This window comes from Nycticebus coucang, chromosome 14 (assembly GCF_027406575.1).
Source record: "Nycticebus coucang isolate mNycCou1 chromosome 14, mNycCou1.pri, whole genome shotgun sequence".
Taxonomy (NCBI): Eukaryota; Metazoa; Chordata; class Mammalia; order Primates; family Lorisidae; genus Nycticebus; species Nycticebus coucang.
Genome location: NC_069793.1, coordinates 48014605 through 48038625, shown reverse-complemented (window position 1 = coordinate 48038625; position 24021 = coordinate 48014605). Strand labels below are relative to the sequence as shown.

Sequence of the window (24021 nt, the reverse complement as noted above, 5' to 3'; positions counted from 1 at the left end):
CAGCATGTCAGGTAGTAAGAAATGATATAGTGAAAATGAAATAGAGAAAAATGTTAAAGAGTGTTTGAAGTCTATTTTAGGTTTACAGGTTGCATAAAGCTTCACTGAGAAAGTAATAATTAAGCCAAGATCAGAATGGTAAGAAGGAGCCAGTATAAAAATATATAAAGGAAAATCCTGTTGTTATCAATGAATTTTAATTTTTTCTTACATATTTATTTTTACCATATTTATTTCAAAATATTAAGGGGTACAAATATTTTTGTTACATGAGTACCTAGCATAATACTTAAGTCGGAGCTTTTAGTGTGTCCATCACCAGAATAGTGTCACTAAATTTTATTTTAAGTATAATGATCACCAATGATCAATGGCCCAATACCTATGTTTCAATGCCATTAAAATGCCTAAATCTTCTGAATATTACATAACACTAAAAAGAAGAAAAAAGGACATAATTCTAAATAACTGAAGTTAAGTCCTAAAGTTCCCGAGCTTACATGGAACTGAGACCATATTTTCTGCTGTTAGTCAGGATGAGGATTTAATAGATAAATTAAAATCAAGAATAATTTTTATATTTTATTATGTACAATGGACACATAATATATTTTCCCCAGTTTCCCTCTTCTACCTGAAAACAGAAAGAAATAGCTCCAACATGTGGCTTATACATTGATTCTTAAATTTTCCATTACTTCCTGTCCGTAACATAAGCAAAAAAATACAAGATAAGAGGTACTAATCTTGGGGATTACTAAGAAAGTTCCATTTAAGCTAGTAATTGTATTCTTGAGTAGAATGGAATCCCAGTACACACAGTTTATTAGCCACTTACTTTTGGCTATGGGTTGCCATCATTCAAAAATATATATATAAGCATAATAATTCTGCTGTTATTATTGCTGCTACAATGGTGGTGTTGCAAATAATTCAAACCCAGCCCCGGCCTAAAAACTGCAAAAAAAAAAAAAGAAATTGTTCTTGAATGTGTCACCAAGATCCTCATTTTATAAACTAAGAAACTCGTGCTCAGATAAATTAATTAATTATTTATTAGATACTACCAAGTAAGTAACCAGGATCACGATAAGAATGCACATAAAATCCCAGCCAGTATCTCAAAGGATATTCAGGTTAAACATTCTAAGCGAGAGGTGAAGATTTACAGATAACAAGTTAACTGTTTGGCCAGAAAAAAATGTCCATTTTGACATAAATGATTGGATAGAACAGTGGCAATAATTAATAGCTTTGCAATTCTAAATTTGAAGTAGGTAGTTAAGAAAAAAATCACTGTGAACGTGATACAATCAGGGATCTGGAACTGCTATGTACTCTAATTCTGAAGCCACTCTTTGAGCTAGAAACAACAATAAAGAGAAGCAAAAGGGGGGAAAGTCATGCTTCCTGACAAACCCAATAATCACAGTCCAGTAGGAAAAAAACAATAGACTTGTGCTCATAGTTGAAAGAACAGCTGAAGACATTTAGTCTGTTTTATTTAGATAATGACAAAAGAAAAAAAGAAAAATACAGTGAAGGCTCCATCAAAGGCTCTAGCTGAGTTTCTGTAAAGCCCAGTAATAGTAAGGAACCTGTACTAGACATTTTAAGGAAGGTGAAACCAAAAAGTAGAGATAGTTAAAGTTTTCAGGGATTATACATAACCACAATCTCTCTCATACACACACACACACCCCAGCAAACAGCAGCAGCAGCTTCTTTGTATAATATTTTCCAAGAGAGTAAAAGGTACAAAAATTTGTCAACATCAGTTCCATTCCTGAGGAGACACCCTAGAGTAGAAACTCATTCACATGTGCATCAGAAGACAGGTGCAAGAATCCTCACAACATTATTGTTTGTACTATCAGAAAACTGGAAAACAATCCAAATATCCAGACAGTAAACAGGAGAGTATTCTACTACAAAGCATATTATGGAATAGTGTTTGGATTATTGCACAAAAAATGAAAATGAACTAGAGCTGCACACAGCAACATTGATTCTAGAATATAAATATAAAAAACAAGTCACAAAAGGTTATAGTGTGACATTTTTATAAAATTCTAAAATAAAGAAGGATAAACAGTATATTATATAGAGGCACATTCTAAACTAAAATATAAAAGGAAGAAAATAATAAACAAGTTCTGTCAATAGTCGAGGTAGAAAATAAAGATTGTAAAGGTGAAGAAAACAGGTAGATTCAATAATATTAATAATTTTTATTAAATTGGATGAGTTCACAAGTGTTTGTCTTACATTTATGGCTTATAATATATATATATCAATTATTACATAATAAATTGTTTATGTTTCACTTCATTTTCCATTCACTTTTTCTTTTTATTTTGCATACATACTGTATAAAATGAAAAAATACACATCTAAAAACTATCCTTTTGGAGACTCCCAGAATAAATGCAAAAGAAGTCAATCTAATTAATTTTCAATGGAAACATCCAAAATGCTAATGATCCACTTAAACTCCAAAAGTTCAAAAACTGTAGGAGAATATAATATTTCATAAAAACATCAGAAAGCCACATCCTCTTCATAAAGAACAAAATGATAGGAAAGCACCTTCTAGCTTCCCAGTTCGGCAAGAGAAAAAATCAGAAACAACTGCTTACATCTTTTCTCCACGTTCTTAGAATCTTAAAAATGAATTTTTAAATCTGAGGTGATAGAAACAGGCCAAAAATCTGAAGCATCATTTCAAGGCAGAGACACACAAACTGAAGTTAAGAGAAGAATTCAAGCAAATAGTATATTGCCTACACTGTAGATAAGAGTTGCAAAACAATAGCAAATGGAAATAACCTAGATTTGTCCATATGTCTAAAAACCATAATTTGTCCACAAGAATTCTGGATCACATTACATGTTTTGTAAGGTTAAATGAGAGGAGGGTTAGTTGCAAAAATATCAGAAAGCAAGTATACTTAACACAAAAATGTATTAAACAATTATTTTCATAATGCAAAAACCAATAGTTCTAGCTCCTCAGTATAATCCCTAAATATCACCCTATAACAATTTCAGAAAATTATGTTTATTTAAAACTATCTAGTACTAGACAACTATTTACTATGAATATGATAAAAATTCTTTAAAACAGGAGCAAAGACACAAACATTGGGAGGAAAGATTTATTTTAAAGAGAATTAAAAAAATGAATTTAAATGAAGTTGCATCAGCATTGCTCTGAATACCCAATTGCTTCAGAATATTGAGTTCAGTTTTGGGAAACTTCCGCACTTAAATAACTTGAAAATTTCAAATTACTTTAAATAACAATTTAGGTTTTGTTTTTTTTTTTAATGAATACTGAATGTGTTCTTATGCAAAAATCTAAAACCTTTCCAATTTTCCCCTTGAATGAGAAACATTTGTAACAAAGGTTTGGATCTGGGATACATTAAATGCTTCATCAATACAATCTTCAATCAGAATTCAATCAGAATAGTGGTAAAAACTTAATTAAGTTTTGCCTTAAAAAAGTACCTTGATACCTTAGCATGCATGAGTGTTAATTTTTTTAACATGAGGTTGTAATAGATTTTTACTTGAACAGAAACATTGCTCTTAACTGGGTACTATCTGAAAGCCTCCTCCAAGGCTCCACCAACCTCTCTTACTGACAGCATCACATTCCACATATTTCTCAGCAGGGAAGATTGGCTTCCAGTGGGGAAACTTTACTATCAGTTTTTCCAAAGAGCCTGAAAGGAGAGTTAAACTGAATTGCTCTTCCAGAACACAAGAACATCATTGCTGCCAAATGCTAAATCCCTTAACACCATGGTACATTTCCTATGATTCTGTCTGTGGTGCAGGATGAAATTCCTATAATATTTCTTTTTTAAAAAAGTATTTTAAAAAAAAAAAGTATTTTCAAATAACAACAATAATAGTAATAATAGCAATAGTGATAATAGTTTAATTATAGATGGTAACTATGTATTTTATATATTAATGTGTCAAATTCTCACAATAACCCTGAAAGGTGGGTATCATTCATCTAGACCTACAGACAAAACTGAAGCACAAAAGGATATGCCCAAAGTCACAACTAGGCTGGATTATTAAACACATTTACTGAGCACTTATTTTGTGCTGGCAATGTTCTAAATGCTTTAGTTACATTAACTAATCCTTGATCTTCATGAAAACCTTTATTCTCATGATAGCACTATAATGATACTCATTTTTGGTTGAAAACCTGAGGCACAGAGAGGTTAAATAACTTGTTCTATGTCATCCATCTGGTAAATGCTGAACTGAAATTCAAATGCAGGCAGCCAGGCTCCAGAGTCCACATTCTTAATGAGGAAATTATACTATCTCTCTAAATAGTAAAACTTAGATTCAAACCTAGTTCTATCTCACTCGAAAACATGACATTCAAAAATCAGTTTTATCATCGTTTGAACTATACCATATACTTCCTTTAGTACAGAAAAGGCTATCCATCAGATGATAAAAACATACCAACATATGCTAACTAAATATACTTCAGTGAAAATATATGTAGAAATCCAAATGATTGTTTAGAGATGTGAATAATGGTAATAATCCATCAGATACACACATAAACACATGCTCATTCTTGTGCTGGGAAACAGCTGCATAATCCATTGGAAAGCCTGTCCCACTAGGAATCCAAAGCTCAAATGCTATTGTCCTTTCTCTACATGCATAGTAAAACAAATCCAATCCGCATACTTTCATTACCGTGATAGCCTGAAGTACACAATCCCATGGGGAAAATACTCTCATTTTTTACCAATGTATCTCTGATGGAAATGTACCTAAACCTGCTTACTTTCCATAAAGTTTCTGGCTCTATCGAAGAGAAATCATTTACTCTGTATTTTTATTTAACCACAAGCTTTGTTGCTCCCTCCTGATCATAATAATTATCAACTAAAGAATAAATCTTTAAATAGAGCCAAAGAGTCAGAAAAACACTTTTACTTTGTCAGATAGCTGAGGGTTTTACAATTGTGTCCCTTTCTCTGCAATCTCCCATGACTCCAGAACCTGACTCAAACCAATTCAGTCAGCCTAGGATCATATACTTAGTAGTATGATACACAAGACATGATAGTGGCTGAAGCACTATTATTAAAGAGAGATTAAAACAGCTGTACATTATGCTGAAGCACTCACTCTTCCCTTTACAAACAGACGGTCCTGGATTACAAGCAGCACTTGACCATTTAAATCACGACAACCACCAGATTTAACCAGCTGGGCCATATTCTCCTAGGCAGTGCCTGTTGACCTCCTCAGTAGCAGCTGCTCAAATGAAATTCTCATTAGACAACTTATTTTCAGAAGCCAAAGGACTCTCTGATTAAATATATGTATTTAGATATAGAAGTCCTTTCTAAAGTATTCATTTTCTGACAACTGTCGCTTACATTACAGCCCAGCTACATTGGCAAAGAGATGGGTGATACAAGGATAACTAAAATTCATCATTTAATCACAGCTGAAAGGTTTTTATCCTTGGAAGCATTTTAACCTGAATCTATTTTTTTTTTATCAAAGACTTTCTGTACACTTTAAAATCAATAACAACAGGGTTTAAAAAGGTAGTTTCTGATATACAATCGTTCAATCCACATATCCATCTATTTACCTAACTACCTACATACCTACCTATTTATCTGTCTAGGACACTAAACCAAAGTTAAATTCACAAAAATCAGAAACCTTGCCTATCTTCACTCTCAGAGGGGACACTTTAGACAGAACACTTTAACAGCATTTAGCAATTTAGTCAAATCACAAATCAGTGCTCAGGGAGGGTATTTCTTCAAGGTATGGCAGATTAAATACTGAACAATAATTTGATTAATCAAAGCATCTGCCTAGAGTTTTTGTTTCATCATGCAAATATTGTTTTTAAAAGGATCATAATAAGCTTTGTATAAATCAGTGATTGTGTATGAGAGAAAGGAGGGGGAAGGTATTTAATATGACAGAGTCCAGAACAAGAATGACTCAAGTAAGGTCACCATTTATTATATCAATCATACAAGCTTGTCAATCAGCTAACTATGAAGTGTGGCCCTCAAATCACTAAGTAAAGGTGAGGGGGAGGTTAATAAGGCGTTTAAAAGCTATTACATGTCCCATGAGATAGTATGTCCCAAATGAATAGACAAACCTGATACTTCAAAAGGTCAAAGTCATGCAAATACTGATAAAGCTGACTCCTTATAAACCTCCTTATAAACTGTTTATACCTCCTTATAAACAGAATATAATTATTTTAGAATAAAAATATTTATCCTACACTAATTGCCTTTTCCATAATCATTTCTGTTCTATTATGCTATTCTGTTCTATTGCTTCAAGAAGATGATTGAAATAAGGATTCAAACTCAAGATACCAAACTCATCCCCAAAACATTTCTCTCCACTTTTATTACTATAATTAATATTAATATTATTATTAATCTTATTACTAATTGTAATACCCTCCTATTTGCCCAAAGTTTAAAAACTCTGTGCTCCCTTTGAATCATTCCTCTCTTGACCAAACATCACATCTTAACAACTCTATCTCCTAATATCTTCTCCATATGCACCCCTCTTCCTTCCTCATTTCTGCTGCCTTAGTTCAGGGCTTCATTATCTCTAGCCTGAAATAATTTCCTAATGTCTCTCCCTGCTCCCATCCATCCTAAACAGTGCTGCCAGATTAACTCTCCTGAAGGAAAGCTCTAATGCATCACTTTATTATGCTAAAAAATAGTCAGTGGTTCCCCCATCACCTTCAATATAAAGTCCAACTCCTTAGCCAAGAATTAAAGGGCCTCCATTATCTTAACACAACCTACTTTTTCAATCTTATATCTTCACCTTAAGTTAGAACCTGAGCTATTGACTGTTTAAAAGCTCTCTGCTTGTTCCTTCTGCCTGACGTGTCTCTCCCCTCCATTTCTCTCTATATAAATCCTTTCATTCTCCAAGATGAGCTAAGGCCTATTTCCCCACAGAACTTTTCCATGGCTTCCTAGGCAGGAGCAATTTGTCCATCCAAAAACTATCTTAACATTTCATCTATACAGCTCTCATATAACTTATGTATTAGACATTGAACTAAAGTTCATTTTGTACATGTCTTACTAGAATATAAATTCTTTCAAAGTTAGAGACTATTGTTACATTCATTAGGGTTGTGTCATGTAATCTAGCACAAGGGTTCTTAACCTGAGGTCCACAGATACCAACAGATATGGATAGAATTCAGTGCGTCTGTGAACTTCAGGGGGAAAAAATTCTTTTTCCATAACCTCTAGTTGAAAACTTACATTTCCATAAATTATAGATGCAGGAAACAAACCATAGACTATTTGTAGTACCTATGACATTGTCACCAATAGTTTCACAACTGATATTTTTATGTCACATTGTATTTTACGTAATCAAAGTACCTTTTCTGCTGTCACCATCTCAAAATTATGAATTGTTCAGCCTCCATTAGATTTTGTTTTCAATGCAAGTAGTAAAATAGCAGATTCTGCCATATCACAAACTTTTTAAATTATTCATTCTTTTAATACAATTCATTTTTCTGTAATTCTGTGAATTTTGCTTTATGCATTTAACACCATTCTAAGTTCTATAGGCTTCACTAAACTATCACAGGAACAAAAAGGTAAGATATGAGAATCTCAGTTTAAATCCAGCACCTTGCACAATAGAAGAAAAACATGTAGAAACTCTGAGCTCCCTTTGAATCATTCCTCTTGGTCTCTAGTATAGTATTCACAATACTATGTAGTTCTTGATTAGGGCCATTTGAAAAAAAGATATAAGCTAATGAATATTACTCATAAAAAATTACAATCTTAGTATTGGAAAAAGACCAATCCTCTGTCTTCTGCAACAACTGACTAGAATGGCAGTTGAGATTTCAGCATACCTCTAAGGATGGACAATTTATTATCTTCCAAAGAAGATTATTCCATACAGACAGTTATAGCTATTAGATAGTTGTGCTTAGCAACCATATTCTGGTTCCTTATAACTTCTTGTCACTGATCTGTATTCTATCTCCAGAAAGCTAGAAAGTATAAACCCAATCCACCCGCCTCCCCCGTAACGTTAATCTTTAAAGACTCATCATGTCATCCTTGATCTCCTTTTCTCTAAAGTTAATATTATTATTCCTTCAATCGCTCCCCTTATTATCTAATTTTTTTCTGTGAACATGTCATTGTTCCCTGAGAACATCTTAATGCTTCTGAGTCCCTCTTAAAGTGTGGTCGTTCAGAACTTACCACTTCAGACACATTTGTTCAGTGGAACTATCACCTCTTAAATGCTTCATGTTGTACTTCTGGTAATGCTGACTGAGATAGGACTGGCATTTTTTTTTTTTTTTTTTTGTGGCAATATTCAGCAAGATGAACCCAATGCACTTTCTGTCAACTAAGACTCACAAGGTCTTTTTTTTTAATGCATGCAGCTGCTATTTATTTTTTCTTCAGTAATTATTTGTATATGGGGGGGGTCGGTGGTTACAACTTCTGAACTTGATAGTAAGATCTGTTATATTTTATTTTGAAAGATTGGTTTTCAGTTTGTATTTCCAGTTTGTCAAACTGAAAACCTTTTGAGTTTTGTTTCCTTCATATACTGTGTTCACCATTCCTCCCAGATTTGTGTGATCAGTAAATTTGAAGTACATGATTTCTATTACATCATATTTGCATTGAATATATTAGGTACAGTAATGTACACTAAAGATACTTGAATTTCTTATGTCTAAAAAATATATGATAGAAAAAATAATTAAATATCTATAAACTACATAGAAAAACATTATTTGCTAGTGGGAATATAGTGATAAAGAACTCCTAAATGAGCGATCTTATCTTACAAGTGTTTCTCTTGTACAAAATTAATTATAACACATGGTAATAAAGAGGAAGAAAATAAAAATTAACCATTACTTGCCAAAAAAAAAAAAAGATTTAAAATTCCCTAATAATCTAGGGAAAAAGTCAACACAAATCAATTTTATTTTTATATTAAAGAGCTTTTTACAGTATTTTGAAAATCAGTTACTTAAAAAGTTAAAACCATCTTTTTGATGAATCACAATTAAAAGTAATCTAGCAATGTCACTTATTCAAAGATGATTGATCTAGAAAACTCAATTATTCAGACCATAGCCAAGAATGAGAAAAACAGTTCTGAGAAGCCAGAAGAGTCAGCACAAACTTCATGCACTAAAGATCATGTATGTTACCCAAAATCTCCCAGAAACTCATCAAGACCATACTTATTCATACTTTAAATATAGCTCAGAATATCCTGATAATTGAATTTTATAAGCTACAGATTAATGGAAGAAGCAAATTAGAAATTATTTACATGAAGCAAGCAATAACAGCCTGTAACCTGATATTTTTTAGAAGCAGAAACCAACACATACACACACCAAAAAAAAAAAAAAGATGTACATACACTATATATATTTTATGCAGACACAAGAACTCTAAAGTTTCATAATTATAGAGAAATGACCATAAGGTGAAATAGTCCCTAATTATCTCAATGATCTCTAGGGGCATCATTACATTATAGCATGATAAAATAATTGACATTTATAGTGAAATAATCTTCACAACACCTAAATTTACATAGTTTATAGTTCATAAAAGACATTATATTTGTTACTATGGTTTATTCTCGAAATGTTTGAGTTGCCAAGTCAGAGAATAGTACCATACCAAATTTTAACTCTTGTAGCTCGGGGAGATCAAAGAACTTACCCAGGGTCACACAATTGTTAGACAGATATCAGGAGTTCTAGTCTACTGCCTCCTGAGTCATCAGAAAATATCTACATTCTGTGCCATATAATCTGGTTAGTCAAACAGAGAAGCATACAATACATTTTAGAAAGACTTCTACAAAAATTAATTGGGTACTTTTAAACTTTTGAGCCCTTAAAGGAATAAAATTAAGTTTAACTTACAATGCTAGTAATAAACCCAGAGCTATTAATTACCCTACATTTTAAGTTCTAAAATCTATACATAAAAAATGAAAGAGCATAGATAAGTATAACATTACTTAGACTTGATTTCTCTTTTTTAAAAATATTACTAGAGAATCTTCTTTCATTTCTATTTTCTAGGATCCAGGTAAACCCAAGTGGACTCTTGTACAGAGCAGAGAAAGTAGACGTGGGTGTTGCAGCAAAGTCACCCGTCAAAGAACTCACCCTTGAATATTCAGCTTTAACAATATTTTAAGCCCTCAACACTCCATTGTACAACATATGGAAGTAAAATAATATATATTTATAAATTACAATAATTATAAAAATGAGAATTTTTTTTTAATTTTGCTTTTTAAAAAGCTGATATTTTCATAAAGAAACACTACTATCTACCAAAAGGAAATAAGGGACAATAAATTAAGTTGTAGTCAGGAAGATTCCCTTTTTCCAGGATAAAGCTCATGATTGGTTTAAAATCTTGTTTGTTATCCTAAGAACTAAATAAAATGCACAACTTCTTAGAAAAATGGAGCTATCTGCTTAACACTCCTAATGGATCACCACCTGAGTAACTTTTTCCTAGCTAGTGCCAATTATGCATTTCTCTGGCCCTTGAAATCCCCACTCATTTTTTTTTTTAAGGCTTGGAATCTTTAGAAGAAAAAAAGCCCAGCAGTGAAGTCCACACATACCCTCTTGTTCAGTCCGAGTCATCTCCTCCAGCTTCTTCTGTTTCAGCGTGTCCACCACATCAGCAAGGCTCCCTTTGCGGCGCTCTGGGGTTCCAAAAGTAACACTGGTCATTATCTCGCGGTCCCGACTCCCTTCGTCAGGCTTATGTGGTGAGGTAGAGGTATTTCGGAAGGAATATAGGGAACATAACTTATTATTCTCTGATTCCTAGAAAAATAAAATAAAGTAAAATAAAACCATCAGAATACACGTTTCCTTGCATAACATTACACAGAAAAAAAACAAACTCAGGAGGATAGTATACAATGCTTAGTAGGCCAAATAAAATACATTAATAAAATAAAATAACTTGGTAGGATAAATTAAAAAATACAATTCTTATTAAACAATACTAAACATTAAAGAAGCAATTATCAAAGGAACTAACCTGAATTGCAGATTTAAACTGTTTAATCATTGTCCTTAAATTTAGAACTGGTAGAAAAGTTAGCTTCAGTAGCCAATGTTCACCAAAAACACATAAATTATCTAACTCAGTGCTGGAAAGTTAGCCAATTTGAATATTTTGTGTCTTAGGATTTGGGGGAAATTGTTGCTTTTTTTTTTTTTCTAGCTATGAAACTTACGGAAGCCTCTTTCTAATTCCTTACCCATACCACTGATACTGCAACACACAATAACACATTCTTCATCTGCTATTCTGGTACTTTTTTTTTTTTTTAACAAAGAGACAAGTTTATTACAGAAACATTTGCACAAGAATTACTTCATAGTACAGAGAAGTTAGCTAACTGGTAAGTGGGTTAGATCTATTAACTGAGGAGGAAAAGTAAATCTTATGCTAAAAATAATAAATACTTAAAAGTTTATAGAAAGAAAATAGCTCTTTAAATTTTTTTAAATTTCAGATTAATATAAGGGTACATACAATTAGCTTACATGGTTCGCATTTGTAAGGAAAAGTCCGATTTGTAGTTATTTCCTTCACCCAGAATGCATGCCATATATCTGTGCATTTTGCCCATTGAGTGGGAATTTGCTGAACCCCTTCCCTTAACCCCCATCCTGCCCTCTTGAATTTGAGTTTTTCTCTCAAGTGAGTACATAGTTTCTATCTCTCTCTAAATCAGAACTGAGGGTTAGAAGCAAGTATTATTTGGCTATAACCCTTCGATGGTTTTGTTGTGGTTGTTTTATCTGTTTGCATAAGGGTATTCTTTCTCCCTACAAAAAAAATGTATAAAGTAAGTCATCCAGTTTTTGTGATTATCTTCAGAAGCATGAAAATCCTAGTTGGTCCTCTATGTCTCTTTCACAAAGAAGCCTTGCTAGCTTCAAGAACAGGAGAGGAAGTATGAGCCAAAAGTTGCAGAGTTAAGATCTACTGGGAAAGGGTCGTGCTGTCTAGAGCAGCAAGTTTCCCCATACATTAAGTGAGATGATAGTTATACTCAATAAATGCTAGGCATTTAGGCATTTTCATCATATATAAGATGAGCTAAAAAATATTTTCAGGATTATTAGGAGCATATAATGAGATAACATTAGTAAAGCAATCAGGTATGGTGCTGAGCTCACAGTACTGAAGTGGTAATAAACGGCAAGAACTACTGTTCTAAAGGAAGAAGCAGATCTCAGACTGGGTCCAAGGAGGTTTGTTCTTCCTTTTGGACCAGAGAAATTGGGAAGTAATAAAATGTTCATGAGTCTTGAATTAAATCAAATATTGTGAAACCTATGAATATATTAAAAAAAATTGAATCAAATGGGTAGACTATGTGGTATGCTTATAATATCTCAATAAAGCTGTTAAAAAAATATTGTGAGCTAAATCTTAATCTTCCTGCATTCCCACTCCTAGCACAAATGCCTCAAAGACAGCATACATTTATGCTGAAATAAACTGAAAAAAGAAAAATGGGGCAGGGCAGAGAAGAGAGCTCCTCTTTACCTTTCTCCTAGATCCCTTCCTTCCTCCAGGAAAGATGTTTTATCTCGCTTAATGTTAACAATAATTCTGTGGAGTGATTAAAAGGAAATCTTTCTTTTAGATGCCAGCCATCATTAGTATGCAGCTCCTTAGAATGGACAGTTTGTTTGCTACTTTGTACAAACAAAAACTCAGAGATATATTTGCCAAAGTCATTTTGACCTCTTATTAAAGTCCATATTAGACATCTGACAGTGGATTTTATGATTTTTGTGATTTAATAATCATCATTTGATCAATCATACTTCATTTACTTTCATTTCAAATGCAAATTATTTTTACAACAGAACCAAAAAATAATTTTTTAATTAAAAACAAAAAAACTTCACTCAACCAAAGAGATTATAGAGCAAAGAATTAGGTTACACTGATTGAAGTTGTTAGGTAAAGTCCCTCTTGTAATTGTGTCCTGCCCCCAAGGGGTGTGCCATACACCGTTATCCCTCATTCCTCTCCCTTCTCTCCTCTCCCCATCCCTCATTCCCCTACCCCACCTGTTGTATTAAATCATCTACTGCCTTCATATTAGAATTGAATACATTGGATTCTTGCTTCTCCATTCTTGTGATGCTTTACTAAGAATGTGTTCCAACTCCATCCAGGTTAATACAAAAGATGTAAAGTCACCATCTTTTTTAATGGCTAAATTGTATTCCATGGTGTACATATACCACAGCTTGTTAATCCATTCCTGGGTTGGTGGGCATTTAGGTTGTTTCCACATTCTGGCGATTGTAAATTGAGCTGCGATAAACAGTCTAGTGCAAATGTTCTTACGATAAAATGATTCTTTTTTTCTTCTGGGTAGATGCCTACTAATGGAATCACAGGATCAAATAGGATGTCTTATTTGAGTTCTTTCAGGATTCTCCATACTTCCTTCCAAAATGGTTGTACTAGTTTGCAGTCCCACCAGCAGTGTAAAAGTGTTCCCTTCTCTCCACATCCACATCGGCATCTGCAGCTTTGAGACTTCGTGATGTGGGCTATTCTTACGGGGGTTAGGTGATATCTCAGGGTAGTTTTGATTTGCATTTCTCTGACAATCAGGGACAATGAGCATTTTTTCAAATGTTTGTTAGCCATTCATCTGTCTTCATCAGAGAAGATTTTGTTCATATCTCTTGCCCAGAGGTAGATGGGATTGTTTACCCTTTTTCTGTTGATTAATTTGAGTTCTCTGTAAATTCTAGTTATCAACTCTTTGTCAAACTGATACCCTGAAAATATCTTTTTCCATTCTAAAGGTTGTCTTTTAGCTTTACTTGTTGTGTCCTTAGCTGTGCAAAAACTTTTTAGCTTAATTAAGTCCCATGTGTTAATTTTTGTTGTTGTTGCGATGGTTGCTCAAGTCTTTGTCACAAAATCTTTCCCCAGTCCAACATCATCAAGAGTTTTCCTTTTTTGATCTTTCTTATGAAAATAGCCACAGTATAACATGACTGAATACACGATTATAAAAAGCAGACCACATGGGACACTGAGTTCTTTAACCATTAGTTGAGTCAAAGGAAATTTACAATAACTTTTTTTCTCTCAACTGGAAATAAATTAAACACAGTACATAAAATATATGTAGATGACTGAAAACACGCACAGTAGTACAAAAAAAGTCATTAAAGTTTCTAGAAAAGAAAAAGCAATTTTATTTTCACAAATTAAGAATTTTAATTAAGATGTTTGCCAGTATTTGAAAGGATAGTAAAGTAAACGTTAAGAAAAATATTAACATAAACATTGCTCAGATTTTTCAGAAGTTGTTATTTAAAACTGATTGCTCAGCAATGGCATTCAAAGTTCAGATCAAAGTGCATTTCATTCTTAAATCCCTTCCTGACTATACCAGAACTCACTGTATGCCCCTCCTCAAACTACATATTGAAGCACTTAATCAGAACTATATAATTAACATTTAATAATATATTAGGAAAAATTATTTGTTACTATTTTGCATGTAGTAGTCCTATCTGTAACTAAACTTTAACTCTTGGAGGACGGGGGCCGTTTCATGCTTCTTCTATGTGCCTCCAGAACATACAGCAAAACGTTAAGCCATTGGGGCTGAAGAACTTGAAATGACTACTCACCAAATATGTCAAAAATAATAAAAAAAATTTAGACAAAAGGTAAAGATCTGCTCTAACAACGATAGGATTGTTTAAACAAAATATTTAGAACTGAGATTTTTTTATAAATAAGGAATTAATGACACAGCTACCCAACAGAATACCACTCATCCATTAAAAACAATGTTATATCATTTGAAGGTACAGTTTAGTTTATAGTGATTAAGTAATCAAAGACAATGTGCATGCCCAGTTGCAGGGATTATTTGAGGGAAGTACGGCTTAATCCATATGATGGAATAATTTTATACTATTTAAAATCATATGTTTTGTAGAAAACTTAATAAATTCATAATGTATTATTGGTAAAAAAAAAGTATGTTAGTGAAAAGACATTTTCACTAACATACTAAAAGACATTACATTTTAAAAAGTTTTATTTTTAATCATTATGTACATATGCATTGGTACATATGATATTTTGATACAAGCATACAATATGTAATGATCAAATCTGGGTAACTGGAATACCATCACTTCCACCAATACATGATTAAAGAAATATGTGCACACACACATAATAGAGCACTATTCTGCCATTAAAAAGAATAAAATACTGTCATTTACAACAATATGGATGAAACTGGAATGTATTATGTGACGTAAAAATAAGCCAGGCACAGAAAGACAAATATCATGCATTGTCACTCATATGTGGGATCTAAAAATTTGACCTTATGGAGGTAATGAATATAATGGTGGTTACCAGCGGATGGGAAAGCTAGTTGATGGGGGATAGAGAAGGGTTGGGTGATGGATACCAAAATACAGGTAGATAAGAGGAATAAGATCATGAAGCGTTCAGTAGCACAATATACACTTTTAAGAAAAATATTATGTAAAGCAGAAAAGAAACCACAATATCCAACAAATTATTATTGGTTCTCTGAGTATTTGGAAAATAAATTTATTTTCTTTCTGAAGTTCTCTCTGTTTTTTAAATATTCCATCATAAATAATATCTTTAACCAGAAAATAAATTTCATCTTTACATTTGAGTATGAAAGCCAAAAAGGTCATAGAAATAATTTATTCATAAAGAAAAATCTATTAAATAAAAAGATAATAGTTTGTATTTAGAATGTAAAATCAATTTTTATATGTGACCCCCCCAATACATACACAAACTATAAAGACAGATATCAAAAGATACATAATAATTTCTAAATGATGGTGAAACTATTGGTAATTTTTATTTCCCTTTTTGCTAACCTGTGTTTTCTAATTCATCGTCCATAAATGTATTACTTATATAATAAAGAAGAATACTCATTTTATAAAGAGGTGCTTGGGGAAAATAGAAAAAAGAATAATTTAAGAGAAAAGAATTTGGCCTTCTTGAAGATGTCTAGAGAGTCACTGTTCTAAACCCAGAAAAAATAACCACGCTTTCTTTCCTTGGCATTTCTACAGTGAAGGATGTCAAATAAAATTTCCTAATAAATCTAATTATTTAAAAATGAATCTTTGTATTTGGTAAAATCTAGATTCTTATTACTATGGTTTAAATATATGTGTCCCCCAAAATTCACATATCAAACTCTAATACCTAATTTGACAATGGGTAGAACCCTTAGAAAATGACTAAGTCATGAGCCCTCACAAATGGGATTAATGACCTATAAAGGGCTAGAAGCAAATAGCTAGGCTCCGTTTGCCCTTCAACCTTTCCACCATATAAGGACATAGCTTGCTGGTCCCCTCTGGAGGATGCAACAACAAGGCATCATCTTGGAAGCAGAAACTAGGCCCTCACCCATTAGACAACAAACATGCCAGTGCCTTCATCTTGGACTTCCCAGCATCCCAAATTGTGAGAAAAAAATTTCTACTGTTTATCAATTACTGAGTCTATGGTATTTTATTATAGCAGCATAAACAGACTAAGAAATTTAAAGATTACAACATATTGTTTCCAGCTTGCCTTCAAAAGATACACAAAATCTACTTTCTCTTCCATATTGTTCAAATATCTTAAGGAAGGGATCAAATAAATAGTAATTTTCTGAGTAAAATTCCTCCATTTACTATATACATTTGTCATTTGACATAATTTCCAGATCCTGTTACTCTCCTCTAACACACTCTAGTCTACACATGTCATTCTAAAAATATGGTGCCAACAGCTAAATACATAAGCCATGCCCTGCATCTTCACTTTCATCAGGAAGAAAACCAACATTCAGCAAGGTTAAGTTGTTTCTTCCATGTCGGGTAGAACCAGCAGAGCTAAATCTAAATGCAGGTCTTCTGACGCCAAATCCAGTGATTTTAAATTCCATAGGCCTATAAAAAACAATCACTTTCAACAGTAAAAGATGCCATAATTTCAGTCACAACTACTTTCTAAACCTTATTTCCTTCCCTTCTCAGAGAGGACATTAACCCAATCCAAGAATTACCAAGAAATAACTTGTATTATTTATCTACTGTCATACAACGAATCACCTCAAAACAAAGTGCTTAACACAACAATAATCATTGATTATCTGTAATGGTTTCTCTCTCGAGGTCTTTCATGAGGTTGCAGTTAAGTCAGTGGCTAAGACTGGATTCACTGATGTGGTGCCAGTGCAAGGAACACTTTCAAGAACTGTGGGCTGGAAAAATCTGGGTTTTCTTGGCTATCCTCTATCTCTGATCTCTCTGCATGATCTCTTCTCTCCAGCATGTCGGTTTCAGAGTAGCTGAACTTCCTACCTGGTGGCTCAGGGCTCCAAAGATACATTTTCCATAAGCAGCCAGATGAAAGCTGTTTCTCTATTTCTAAACTAGCCTGGAAAATCACAACTGCATAACTGTCATTGCGTTATATTCAATAATGAGTCACCAAGCCTTGCCCATAGAAATGGGATGGGAGATAGACTCTGCCTTTTCACAGGATGTAGTTATAATTATGTGCTCAAAGAGTTACTGTGAGATATTAATCATGTAGAAAGCAGCTGGTACTGTGCCTAGCACATAAGAACTCAACAAATGATAGATATTCTTAAATATTAAAGCAAATGTCCTTTTTTCAATTGTCCTTTGTTTCAATTTTCAATTCTGAAAATGTATGCATGATAACAACCGTTACCATTTTCAGGTTTTTATTCATACTCGTTCATCTATAATGAGTAATAATAAATACAGAACTACATTACTTTCTTGGTTATCAATGCTCATCCCAAACTAATTCCACTAATATCTGGCTCCTCACAAAGCTCCAGGAACCAGTATGTGTAATTTGCTTTTTCTAAGAATGTTATCTGTTCTCACTTATCCTATTTGGACGTGGATTATCTACACTCTGTCCAGGAGCAGCTATAGTACACTAGTGCTCTGATTCAGCTGGGTTGCCAACCACACCTCAACAAGGAATGTGGAAGGGCAGAGACATTCTACAAACAGCAGAGAGCGATGGGCTGGGGCTTCAAAAGTCAGATAAAATGTCAGAAATTAAGAGTTGGAGAGCATAATCTAGGTATGGAATCTTGCCTATACCATGGAGATAAAAGAAATATACAAGTGGAAGTCATTGCAGTTGGGAGAAATGACTAGGAAATGGCATAGGTCATTGAATGAATTAATTTCCCTACCTCTTGCCCAATTTAATTGTAGGAACAGATATTATTCTCTTAAACCCTCCCCTGCACCCACCAGCAAGACTGAATTAAATATTCATTCTTGCTGCATTGTATGTTGTCCATACATTGAATGCTGTTTTGTTTTCCATTTTAGCTGTAATCCTTCCATTTACAGCTTGATTTTCACTCTATCTTGCCTATAGATAAAGTTTACTGATTTGCTCCCTGATTTCTGACAGCCCTCAATCCATAGCAAACTTCTATTCCTTTGACCCTGCCCAAAATCACCCAGAGAAAGTCAAAATCCTAAATAGCTTCAATGTAACACTCATGGCTCCATATGGTATGCATTCTCTTTCACTAAAATAAGTAATACATCCAATTTGTTCAACTATGGGTATGTACCTAGCAGTCTTTGACTGGAGAGACTGAGGTGATGCAATGTCTATAAAGAAGTTAAAAATAATTAGCAAAAAACAAATAAAATTAGATTGTGTTTTAAAATCACCATAGCAGCTCAACAATGTCAATGATCAATCTTTTCCACCAGGACAGATAGCTCCCACCACAATCTACCATCCTCCCTGGTATGCTCTGCATTGATATATTTTAAGTTTCAGTTAAGTGTTCAAATTATACTACATAAGTTGCGTATATGAGGTCTGACAATTAAGTTCTCTAACTCATCCTAGAAAAGTGCCATATACCACATTGCTGAGTAGCACTACGATGATCACCTTTGAGGTACTCTTCTTGGGAAACTACACTAACACTAGCATCTAGTCCACCCTTTAAAGCAATTTTTGAACTGTTTTTTCTGGAATGGCCATCAAAGCAATTGTCATAGGTGAATAGGGACAGTATTCCAATACAGTTATTTGTTTCCTGGCTAAAACCCCCCCTAACAGACAGTGCTGTGTAAGCTGGTACATTGTCATGATCCAAGAGCCATGAGTTGTTGGCCAAGATTTTCAGTTAAGATTTTCCTGTTTCTCTATCAATGTTTACTTAGTCTGCTATGCTTCTCACAGTTGGCCAATGATTCTGACAAATTTTTGCAATGTTTTCATCAGTTATGCTCATTACTGGCCACTGTGTTCTCTCTTCATCAGTGACACTTTCTCTTCCTTAGAAAGAAGGTTTAATCCATTCATATGCTGCCATTTTCTTCATGCCATAATCCCTATAAACTTGAACTAACATGTTCCTGAGTTCACTTGCACTCCTGCCAAATTTAATAAGAAATTTACAAACGTTTATTATTATTTACTGAAATTTAAACTCCAATATTCTTGCAATGGCACACAAAAACATGCAACAACAATACTGAATGCCACTCAGAAAGACACTGCCATATATCGACAGACACTGATATGCCAAGGTTATGAAACTTTACCAGGTTGTTTTACAGTGTTGTCAATGCAAGCACACAGCAGCAAGTTCAGAAACTTAATTGTCAGACTTCATATAGACACATAATTAATATGGTATTTTAACTTGTACATATACTATATACGCACTTCTTTTTCCGGTTCCCCACTTGAAACGACTTTTTTTTTTGATGAACCAAAAACTACCCTGTGCTATATAATAGACTTTCTAACTATCTATTAGTTATTCATGGACTGACAGAAAAAATTTACCTAGTCTAGGTTCCTATAACTTCTCCCTGACAAAGGAAATCTAACCTTTTTAAAATGCTGAACACTAAACTTCTAACATCTATAGGTTCCTTCTCAGAGGCAAAAGTATGTTTCTCTCTAATGTGACATATTTTATGAAAAAGTATTGGGTTAAAGAAACTCCCATAAATGAAAATGTTAAATTTGGTTCTGAGTATCAACAGATTGTGAAAAAAGTATTTGCTCTAATAGAAAAAAAGTATATACTTTTTTCTTTTGTTAAAACTGATAGTTGTAAGAATACATTATATGGGGCGGCACCTGTGGCTCAAGGAGTAGGGCGCCGGTCCCATATGCCGGAGGTGGCAGGTTCAAACCTAGCCCCGACCAAAAAAAACCACAAAAAAAAAAAAAAAAAAGAATACATTATATGTATACATCATTCTCAAAGTTGAAATAACATACGTCACTTATCATTATCACTGTACTGTTTAATAACAATAAAATTATTCATGAATATGTCAGGAGAAAGATTTGTTACTAATAATCACTAGTGTCCTGATTTCTAAAGACTAAAATTAGAAAATGTTAGTTTAATTCACAGAAAAAAATCAAGATTCCAAAACTTTTATTAATCACTTCATTATGGTGATATTTAATAAATGGAAGTAAATATAGTAAACAGAATAAATACAGAGAAAAAAACGCACCTGTCAAGACACGCTCATACATGCCTTGTATTATCTATCCATTGTCACCCCAACATACAAAATCAGAATCTGAGGATTTAAAAGTCCTTAAAAATCCAATCGTTTATTCTCATCTAGCACTTGAATCACCTATTTGGAGGGGAGGGGAGGGAGACAAAGTTTCACTTTGTCGCCCTGGGTAGAATGCCATAGTATAATCATAGCTTACAGCAACCTCCAAACTCTTGGGCTCAAGTGATCCTCTTGCCTCAGCCTCCTGAGTAGCTGGGACTACAGTTACTCGCCACTATGCCTGGCTACTTTTGTTATCTTTAGTAGAGACGGCATCTGCTCAGCCTGGTCTGGAATGCCTGAACTCAAGCAATCCACCCCCCTCAGCTTCCCAAAGTGCTAAGATTATGGGTGTGAGCCACCACACCTAGTTTAAATCCCCCATTCAAGATAGAGTAAAATAAAAAAAGTAGTTCAAAAAGTACAGGATCTCTAGGTAAAATTTTCTAGGTTAAATACCAGCTTTTCCACCTTCCTCCCATATGCATTCAGACAAGATAGTTAACCTCTGTTTGCCTTAACTTTATTCTCTGTAAAATGGGAATAATAATACAAGAAGCAGTGAAGAACTCATATGGTTAAGAGAATTAAATGAATTAATAAAAATAAAACACTTAGAACAGTGCCTGTTATATATTTAAGTGCTCCTTAAATAGTGGTGGTGGTATTGGTGGGTGACTTACAATACCCCTGACAAGTGACTTTTTCATCTCTCTTCAAACATCTCTATTAATAGAGAATTTATAGCACCTCCCAAAGTAGTCTATTCCAATTTTGGAGAGTTGTCAAAAATTCTTCTTTATGAGCACGGGAAACCTATTTAAACCTCTCGTTCTATGCTATAGAAACATTCAGAATGGTAGCTCTTTCAATAATGATACACAGCTACAACAGCTCTTCTATCTTGTTTTTTTCTAGAGAAATATTTCTGCTTCATGAAACATCGTTCAGCCATTCTGATTAATCTCCCCTGAGTTTGTTCCAATTTGTTTCCCTCTCTTACAGAGTAGTACCCTGAACTGAATGTACTCAATATTGTCTGAACAGCAAGAATTAAGGAACATTATCAGTGCCTTGGAGAGAACATGTTTTAAAGATTTAATGCCATGAGACAGACAGCCTCACAGATGAGAATACTTTCCAGCTTTTTGGTAGTGGAACAGTAGGAACAGCTTTATTTATTTATTTTTATTTCAGATTAATATGAAAGCACAATTAGGTTACATTGTTTGCATTTGTTAAGTAGAATCCAAGTTGTAGTTGTGCCCCTTCCGCAGGAGGTGTGCCTTACATTGAGCCTGTTAGGGAAGAGCTTACCAATGCCCCTCCTCCTTGTCCCTCCCTCTCCCTCATCCCCCCTCATCCCACTTGAGTTTGTGTTTTTCTTTTGCATGGGCACGTATTTGTTCACCTGCTGGTTTTACACTAGTATTGAGAAGGCATTCTACATGTTATCAGGGCTCAGCTATTGGTTGATTCATGTGTCTACCAACTATAGGCAGTTACTTTCATCAGAAATTCATTACCACTGAAACTACAATATACATGATATTTAATGTAAAGATACTAGGCCAAATTGGTAAGACAATTTTAACCTTGAAACCAAAGAAGTTGATAGTGGCAAAAGATTTGGTGATTATAGTTTAACTCTTTTACTTTGAAATGCAGAAATCAAAGTCAAGAGATATAAAGTGACTTTCCTAAGGTCACCCAGCAAATTAGTGGTAGAAATGAACATAGGGTTTTTATGAAGTAACAACATTCTTTCCTCTAACTTGCTTCTTTGTAAGTACCCCAGGGAAAATATTTCTATCAAATAAAAACAATGGTCATTTTTTGCTATTTAATGCAGTAGGTAATAAAGGGAATAATTATGCAGAAGTTGGAGATGCTGGACAAATTTTTACAGAGCAAATTTCCATGCATGGAAAGTTTCAAATGATTGCATAAAGCTAGTTTTTGTGTTTTTAGTAGGGATGGGGTCTTGCTCTTGCTCAGGCTGGTGTCAAACTCCTGAACTCAAAGAATCCACCCTCTCAGCCTCCCAAAGGAGAAGCATTTTTAGTAGAATCATACCAACTGCAAAACAAATGAATACAATTGAAGGCCAAATATTAAGTCTGAATTCAAGAGCAAAAATTTTCTCAATTTGTTCATGGATTACATCATTTTAATCCTGGCTAACTCAGTGCTTATGCAAAACTATAGTTTACCTTACCACTAGCACTGACCTAAAAGTTCCAAAATAAAAGTAATGTCACGTAAATGTTGTAATTCTTTTCTAAGTATTGAATCTCTTTTATTCTACCACCATAATCTATCTATGCTTGAATGAGGGCACATTTCCTCTCAGAAGTTTGAGGAGTTTGAGAATATTGTATTCAAGGTACTCTCAATACACTGGGAGAGGAAACAAATCAGAGTTAAATTATAATGAAAGTAAAAGTTTACAAAATAATTTCCAATTATTTTATTAAATAAGATTTTTCATTTTCTAGGGTGCTAATAAAATACAAAGAAGATAAATGAAATGCATAAATATTCATTTCTAAGTTAAACCTGATTGTCAAATTTTATTAGCAAAGTTGGTAATTTATACTTTGGATTTGAGACTGGATTACACAAAGATTTATTACTGAACTTAATTTGCATTACCTACAAAAACAATACCTACAGGTCATGGGACTATAGCAAAACCAAAATAACACTTAAAAGGTTAATGTTATAAAAAATAAATATGTCATCACATTGAAAGGGTTATTAACAAAAGGAATAATAGCTTGAAGTTGTTCTTCTTTTTAAAAGGTTACATTTCTCTTGGGAAGCAAGGAAACTTTTTGTTGCGGAGGACAATCACACAGTGGAATAATTTGCATATCAAGGCAATTAAGGCACATTCATCAGAGACGTTCAAGAAAGATTAGATATGTTTGTGGAAGGAACAGAGTAGGGTCCTTCCTGCTTGATGCAGGTGGTTTGACTCAATAATCAGAGTCAGCCCTTTCAATCTCATCTTTGAAAAAACAGTGGAAGCAGGATTCACTACGTTAAAGTCACCTTTGTGGAAAGCAACCCTCTCCAAATTAAAGAAAGATCTCAAGGAGTGCAAACACAATCCTGGCTTCCTGTTTCCAAAGCAATATGGTCCTATCACAGTTATCACCATCTTGTTCTTGCTGATCTAGAACCACCTTAAGATTCGTAACTTGTTTTAATCATGA

The 24021-nt window shown here is 33.7% G+C and overlaps 1 protein-coding gene across 14 annotated transcripts in view; it reads right to left on the bottom strand.

Moving 5' to 3' along the window:
• Positions 1–24021, bottom strand: part of SOX6 (SRY-box transcription factor 6) — a 667807-nt gene that overhangs the window by 339150 nt on the left and 304636 nt on the right. For all 14 annotated transcript variants that reach the window (XM_053562397.1, XM_053562398.1, XM_053562400.1 and 11 more), the window contains one exon: positions 10735–10942. In XM_053562397.1, coding sequence (XP_053418372.1) covers positions 10735–10942 — 208 coding nt within the window. The remainder of the gene's footprint in view (positions 1–10734; positions 10943–24021) is intronic.